The sequence below is a fragment of the Bicyclus anynana genome, chromosome 4, assembly GCF_947172395.1.
Source record: "Bicyclus anynana chromosome 4, ilBicAnyn1.1, whole genome shotgun sequence".
NCBI lineage: Eukaryota > Metazoa > Arthropoda > Insecta > Lepidoptera > Nymphalidae > Bicyclus > Bicyclus anynana.
The window spans coordinates 7,532,615-7,541,034 of NC_069086.1; the positions used below are offsets into that span (position 1 = coordinate 7,532,615).

Genomic DNA, 8,420 nt, shown 5'->3' on the forward strand with positions numbered 1-8,420 from the left:
TGATATTTAAAAATCACACCTACCACAAAATGTTATCTACTTACCAATAAAGTCAATCATTGCTAGTGACGGGACGATTTATTCTTTTTTGGTCTATCAATAACCACTTGACGTTTACGTAGGTAGATAAGGTAACTACTCACGAAAGTTTTCACAAGTCATTCATTACATTTTGTATGATTACAAATCAAGGGGTGTAAGGGGGAGGCTAGTACCAGTCAGCCAACCAAATGCCAACCTCACCTGCTCGTGGAGCACCCCGCAGACTGACTTTGGCAACCGATTTGTGGCGGTATAAGTTAAATCGGTTGCCAAAGTAAAAATCCAACCAGTTTCGAATGGTTATACGGTATAACCATTCGAAACTGGTTGGACTTTTTTAAATGGCACAGGCTGGTGTCAGGCAGCAGCGAAACCGGTGCGGAAAAAATCCAGCCATTCGAATGCATGGCCAGCGTGGTAATTCTTTGGGCATTAACATTTATGGATACAGGCAAAAACAAACAGCCCCTAGTGCCCCGGAGGCCCTGCTATTCGAGAAGTTCTACGAACCGTTATACTCAAAAGCCTGTTGACAATTTGGGCAAGGATCCCAGAGCTAAACTGACACGACACTATACCGAAGATATCCCTCCGGGATATCAGCCAGCCTATCAGCCTATATGAGATTAGTATGACTCTCAAACAATTTAAGAACAACAAGGAACCTGGTGCTCGCTGAATCACACCAGAACTCCTGAAAGACCACATACTCGTAAAATACATACGCTGAGGCAGGTTACCATAGGCGTATATCCTAGATACGTCAATGCAGGTTATACAAAACCCCGAAGAGTATTACCAACCACGTTGCTTGGCGTTTGATGACCTATGACCCAGGCCCACCCTAGGAAAAGATTTTAGATACGCCAATGACTATGAGAAAGCCTTCGATCTGTGACGATCGATGTTGCTTACAATATTAATCTAAAAACTTAGTCTCAACTCCCACCTAAGCCACAGCCTAAGCTTACATCAGCAAGGCATCCCAGACTCTGCATTCATGACTCGTATGTATCATTCGTCATGCATTTATTATTCTCTACTTGAAGATACCGTCTCGGAAGACTTTCTGTGGTCGTTTCAAAATATTTTTTTAACCGACTTCAAAAAAAGGAGAAGGTCGACTCGTATGTTTTTTTTAACTCATAATTTTATTATTTTCAATTTTGAAATTTATTTATTTGTTTGAAAGAATATAATTTCAAATTGGTCCCATTTAATTTTCATGAAAATCGGTATAGTAATTTACAATTGTTACAATCAAAATAACTGAAGTTAGTCGGTTCCATTTTCATGTTAAAAAAATATTTTAGATAATTTTAATTAGGTACAATCAATAATTTTTTACATAGGTACCTACATAGACCTAAAAAGACCAAGTTAATCGCTGTAAAAATAAAGTAAAATGTTACCTATACCTACGTCTTAGACCATTGGTCTAAGCTATACGTATTACGTACATACGTTTTACTTTATTTTATCGTACGTAACGTAATATTAGGTAGGTACGTACTTGTACTATTATGTATAGGTAGGTACATAATTACTTACTGTGGTCATAACTACTTAGATTTCCTATACGATTCAGGTGTAGTCTCTAAAACTCGAAATGGTATCAGCACTGTTTCGTCTCGGCACCGGCCACCACTCACAGACTCTCTTCATATAGTCCGAGAGCTGGTGTACATTTTTGGGTAGGTACTATACTGACACTTGTACTTCTCATCATATGATACTGTAATGATGACCTAGCTGGGGATTAGTGCGGATTTTTTTACAATAAATATAGGTGCAACTGGTAAAACCAAATGAAAGTCCATCATGAATATACAATAATTTATTTATTTTGCTATTATCCGCGAAAAGCCGACGAACCAATGCGACAATTCTGGGCTAAGATACGATAACTATATAGCTGCGGTAGTACGTAATTGCTTTTACCGGTTAAAGATCTTGTACAAAATTCGTAATTACATCAGTCAAGAAGTACGTATTCACCTGGTGGAAAGCCTCATACTATCCAAATTAAATTATGCAGATGTAGGCCTCGTATCTTGGCCAGAACCAATAAGCTCATACAGCGGGTTCAAAATGCGTGTGCACGATACAGTTTCAGCATTCCTCCTCGAGCTCATGTCACTCCGTTTTTGAATAAGCATAATTTGCTAAAGATGAGGTCTAGGAGGAAAGTACATCTCGCTAGTATAGTTTTTGGTGTAATAAAGGATGGTAAGCCATTACACATGAGTCAGAAGCTTAACAGGATGTACCCGGACAGAGAGTAATTTAGATTCGCTCGTAAGCCTCTAAGCGTCCCTCGACATTGTTCAGCTGCTTTTAGGGGTAGTTTTAAATATGCCGCCACTCGCTGCTGGAATAATATTCCTCCGCCTATTCGTGATTCCAAAAGCAAATTTGCTTTTTGTAGAAAATTATGCTTGTATATAGTACACGGCATATTTATTTTTCTGGTCACGTATTTTATAATAGGCTAGTCGTCTATTCACATTTACAAACAGATATATTTGATATCTATTGACACCCGAGTTCAAATCTCTAGGATTCCAGGTACCTAATTAATAAATTAACAAACTTGTCTCTGACTTAGAATAATAAATAATAATTATAATTATCAATCAGCAAAAATCCTAGGACGAATGGAGCGCACATTGGACGTGTTTGAGGCATCTGGGTGTGCTCGTTAATTTGCTCTGTTTGGATAAAATGGACTCTAACGTGTCAGGGATTGCGTTCACAACCCGTACCGTACCATCAAATATTTTTTGTGACCAACTCACCGTACTGACATTACCTATAGGTACATTTAGAAATAAGAAAAACCTACCTACCTAGTACCTATAGGTACATTTAGAAATAAGAAAAACTCGAAGTCTGCGGTAGTCTCAACGAATTCCGAATTAAAATTACTCATTTCCACAGCCAACCAAATTGTTTGAGTGGCTACCCCTACAATATACCTACCCTACATATACCGAACCCCTACACTACCTCTACCCCAACCAAACTCTATTCTCTCGCAGTAGTAAAAATACGTATCACTTAAATTGGTCAATATTGTCTTTCTCATAATTAAGATTTTTATTGTTCCGTAAAACTATTTTTATAACACAAAACACAAACACAAAAGTTACTACATATGCTAAAATACGGAAGATGATAGATATGGTGTCGAGGCTTTTTTTTAATAAAAAAAACTTTTATAGATACATAATACCTTCGTGCATTGGTTTAAATATTATATGCAATTATGGCAGCGCATGTGTTTAACGCTGTTTTAAGTTTCAATCCGACCTGTGGCACAAAAATTCTGATATCCCGGCTAATATACATGATACCAATATAATATATAGTCTATAGAACTCCCCGATAATGTAGCATTCTACTGGTGAAATAATTTTTGAAATCTGATCAGTAGTTCCGAAGATTACCCCTTACAATGTATGCTACAAACTTACGAACTACCTGATTATAATAATAGTGTATAACTAGGTATAGATAATGTAAATAAGTATAAAATTGTGCATGTATGTGCTCAGTGGATTGGCTAAATTAAAACAAAATAATGATTACAATATAAATACATTTATTACACCTTCTAAATCTATAACACATTGCGAATATAATACAATAAATTATAAATAAAAATCCTAACTAAAATCTTAACTAGAATTTACTATAAAGACCTTTGTACTTTACGTACATGTTGACTTTTAGATTCTTTAAGGGCACATTCTAATTTATTTGTTAGATTCACCAAGTTAGGCATGTCACATTGAAGTAAAACATGATTGATAATTTGCTGGCACTGACTGGACGCCCTAGCATCTTGAATTGATGCATTAATGTTTATATTTGATACAGAATTTGTATGCTTTGGTGATGTTTGTGTGTATTCCTTTTCGTATTGGCCATAGTTTTTTGGTGTAGTCAGTACAAAATCCATGGCTACCATTGGAACTATTTCTTCATGTGAAGTCTTGGAAGCCACCTGTTCAACAATAATAAAATTATTACTGTACAATATAATGTTGGTAGTTATCAAGTTCAATTGTTCAGTACTACTGTCATGCTTATTTTGTATAATAAGCATGACAGTAGTAATATAAAATCTCTCTACAGTGTGGATATGACCTCTGCCTCCTCATTCTTAATATAAAAAAAAATGTCACTGTAGTGTTTGTGTATGTTTGAGTATATATACACAAACACTACAGTTACCACAGTATACATAATAAGTACCTGTATTTCAAATCTCCAAAGAAGATCCTGGTAGCTAGGATCTTTTTGTAGAAGCAAGTTCAGGGCTGTAGATATTTCATTTTTCTTGGTATTATAGAATTTTACTAAAACTTTTTGTTTGTCATCCGAGAAACCTGCTAAAGCTAAAGATGACTGGAAATTAGGTTCTGATAGCTGAAATTGAAAATTTTAGTTGCATCTTCAAACAAGTATGAATGTGTCTGTACAAGTATATAACTAAAAAACCACTTATAGATTAACAGATTTATCATGAAAACCCAAAAACAAATTGTTAATAAGGAATCTATAATATTTCCATCATTAACAACCCAAATGCATTAGTCTCCTCTCGAAATGAGAGGGGTTAGCCCTTAATCCACCACGCTGGCCCAATGCAGATTGGCAGACTTCACACACCTAGGGAATTAAGAAAATTCTCAGGTATACAGGTATTACATCTCTTATAACTTATATCACTTCTCTTATAATGGTGAAAGAAAACTATAGTGAGGAGACCTGAGAATTTTCTTAATTCTCTATGTGTGTGAAGTCTGCCAATCTGCATTGGGCCAGCATGGTGGACTATTGGCCTAATGCTCTCATTCTGAGAGGAGACTCGTGCTCACCACTGAGCTGAATATGGGTTGATAATAATATTCCTACAAGAGTAAAATAGCGATCGGAAGTTTATATGAAAATTGCATATATTAAATACTAGCAGACACCTTGACAACAGTGAAATTGCTCATGTGTTTAAACTTCAAACCTCCTATTCTAGGTATTACTTTGTTGATTAACTTGAAATAAAACAGAGAATAATTTTCATTTTCAAGATAAAATAAATAACTCACACTATGTTTACATGCCTCAACAATCAAATATGCTAATGCATGTATAATATTTTGCACAGCTAAAGCAGATATATCCAATTTTTCTGAAAAATAAAAAATCTGATTTAGTATATATATATATATATATACTCACCTTTATTTTTTTATTTTTCTATGTTTATTTATTCATATAATAAATATAAACTATGTATGTGGTGAATTTTAATTAAAGTTAAATATACAATTTTGATCATATTATATGAAATTAGAAATATTTAAAATTTTACAATATACTAATATGTAATACTTGTATATACTAATGTAGAAAATGCTGTAAATAAAATGGAAAGACCTATGATTTCCAAATAAAAGTGAACTCTTTATGATTATGTTGTAAATAGTTTAAATCTAGACTATAGGTAAAAACTTCATTATAATACCTGCAGCTATGGCACATTTTTTCTGATTTATCCCATTACTGAGATAGTCTATTGTAAGCTTACAAAAGTCCACTAAAACTGTAACAAAAAAGAAAATTATAAGTAATTGTGATAATACTATACCAATGATAGAACCATTAGTTATCATAAAATTACTTTTTTTAAATTAGGACCTTTCAACTTTACAATCCCTAGCAACTCAATTGATTTTGTTTAATTATTTAACCTACAGATTGGCCATAACTTTGTGAGAGATTTGTTTCACGCCATAACCTTTTGCTACATTGAGCTATAAGTTATTAAGGTATTCTATTGAATTACTTAGATGATTTATCCTATGAATTTTCTATTTCCTTCCAGATAATTTTATTTGACTTCCAGATAGTAATTGTCATGTTCAGAATTTATACCTAAGTGATCACTGGAAATATAAGACTAAGTATTATATACCTACAGATGTACTGAGGAGTTTTAAAGAAAATGATGTGTGAAGAGGTGCTCACTGTCAGCTTTAGCCGGAGTTAATTTGTTACTCAAATTCGAAATTAACTGGACATAAAGTCCTGTAAAGACGATTTGCCGATTCACAATGTAGCAAATATAGAAATAATTATCGAGCAATATTGTATAAATTGCAAATACTAAGTATTACATTTAATTACTTATTAAATATAATAAATACCTTGAGTGGAATGCTGATGAAGTAAAACAAGATGTTCTTTCTGTAACTCGCTTAGAAATATTATCATTTTAATATCAAATTTAAAAAAACCTGAGCAAACGAGCAAACAATAATCTATATTTATATTTTATAGTCGTTTATTTGCTATTTTATACAATTATTTAAATAATAATTATATTATTTCTATTCAAAATACAAAAATACACCTCCCACAAAAATACAAAATATTACAAAACAAATACTGTCACTCTCAATGTCACATCACTGTCACTGTCAGTGTCACCATCGGGCCACAGACTATAAATACAGTTATTTAGACAGAGGCGATATAAATTATATGTGCTGGAATTTCATAGAGCATGAATCGTTTTAGGGTTTTAGCTTAGACCATTTAAATAACAGGACCTGCCTCGCTAACCGTTACCCCTCTGGCAAAGATCAATAATCAATGATCTAACTCGTTTATAAAAACTGTTGCTATAGAATCGATGTTTCATTGTTATAATCGTTCTCTTCCAGTAAAGAGATTTTTAAAAATGGCGGTTTATGTAGTTGAATGGCATAAAAAACGGTCAAAAGCTCGTACTATAGTAAACCACAGAGACAGAGGAACGTTTCATTTGTAAGAATTTCAACCTTATTTTCATCAAATTTGTAATAAAATCAATTACTAAAAATAATCGATTCTTTTGACGGAACAGCAAAAAATCGATCAAGTAATCGAATACTCTATGTGTATATTCTGTGTATTTAGTCTATGCAATGTGTTTGTTAGCTGTGTAAAAATTACGCGTGTGTGTATTGCGAGTCAAATGTATAGTTGTGTGCAGTGTATGGACACAGAATATGTTTAATGGTGTTAAATATTTTCGATGTGTGAATTTACCTCGTCCCCCTCAAAAAAGACAGACTTTTTTGTTGGTGAATTTGGGTGCGAAACAGGTCCATATTTTAAATAGTCTAAAGTCGCACCCCAATTCACAAACAAAATTTTCTGTAATTTTTCGAGGAAAACGAGCTTAGACTAAAATCCATTCCAAATCCAAGTTCCAGAAACCATAACAAGACAAATATGGCGTCAGATCAACTGTCACTGTTTGTCATTGTAGCCATAGTGAAGTGAAACATTGATTGACTACTAGTGAATGGACGATTGAATGAATATAATCAACCAAATACTATACGTTTCAATTATGTTATAAATTAACCTTGCCACGTTGTAAACATTCATAGCGTTGTCTTTGAATACGGATTCTAATGTTGAAATATTCATAGCGTTGTAGCTACATCTGATCAAAGCTAGCTAGATGGTCCGACGACATCAAGCAGGTAGTGGGAAGTGGCTGGATGAGGTAGACGGAGGATCGTGTATGGTGGCACGCTCTCTGAAAGACCTATGTCCAGCAGTGGACGAATACAGGCTGTTGATTGATTGATTGATTATGTTCATAATTTAAACAAGATGATCGGTTAATAATATATTTGGAAAATACTTACTATCTAGACCGGAAGTAGCATTATGTATTATAGGTACTAAGATATGTCATTTCACGGTTTACATTTATTAAATTTCAATAAATTCAAGTCAATCATCTAAATAAATTATATTTATTGTCTGAATTTCCACTATGATTTTAATAATCTGATAAAACTCTCAATAATGATTGGTTGCTCTATAATTTTTAGTGAATGTTGTGTGCACTTGTCATAGATGTACGTATAAGTCAATGTGAGCTAGTTATATATTATTTGTGTATGTTTCTATATGTATATTGTAAGTGTACGTAAATAAATAAATAATGACAGATCTTTCTGATAATGATAGTTTAAATGGTGCTGCCACACAGCGATTATTTTGGTCTATTTTTAATAATTTAATGTCGCACTCTAGAAGAGTTTTTAGTTGCAATACCAAGTGGGTGACAGTACACAGGGTTACCCTTTTAACGACAATACGTGACTACAGCCTTTTATTTTACAGCAATTAAAAAGAATGGATCTGTTTCGCGTAATTTTTACACAGCTAACAAACACATTGCACAGAATAAATACATAGAGTATTCGATTTTTTGCTGTTCCGTCAAAAGAATCGATTATTTTTAGTAATTGATTTTATTACAAATTTGATGAAATTAGAATTGAAATACTTACAAATGAAACGTTATT

At 33.4% G+C, this 8,420-nt stretch overlaps 1 protein-coding gene across 1 annotated transcript; it reads right to left on the minus strand.

Annotated features, from left to right (window-relative positions):
• Nucleotides 1–3,629: 3,629 nt before the first annotated feature.
• Nucleotides 3,630–6,507, minus strand: LOC112047281 (COMM domain-containing protein 2). Its single transcript, XM_024084352.2, has 5 exons — nucleotides 6,255–6,507; nucleotides 5,573–5,650; nucleotides 5,154–5,236; nucleotides 4,303–4,476; nucleotides 3,630–4,051 (listed from the first exon to the last, which is right to left on the minus strand). The coding sequence occupies exons 1-5, from the start codon at nucleotides 6,319–6,321 to the stop codon at nucleotides 3,737–3,739; spliced, it is 717 nt and encodes a 238-aa protein (XP_023940120.2). The 5' UTR covers nucleotides 6,322–6,507; the 3' UTR covers nucleotides 3,630–3,736.
• Between the last annotated feature and the right edge of the window lie 1,913 nt (nucleotides 6,508–8,420).

What these genes read in the sequence shown, in the direction of transcription:
- LOC112047281 (XM_024084352.2), bottom strand. Translation starts at nt 6,321, where the DNA reads ATGATAATATTTCTAAGCGAGTTACAGAAAGAACATCTTGTTTTACTT. An exon ending in TCATCAGCATTCCACTCAAG is followed by an intron (nt 5,651 to 6,254) that starts GTATTTATTATA and finishes TTTTTGTTACAG; the next exon opens with TTTTAGTGGACTTTTGTAAG. An exon ending in TTTGGAGATTTGAAATACAG is followed by an intron (nt 4,052 to 4,302) that starts GTACTTATTATG and finishes ATTGTTGAACAG; the next exon opens with GTGGCTTCCAAGACTTCACA.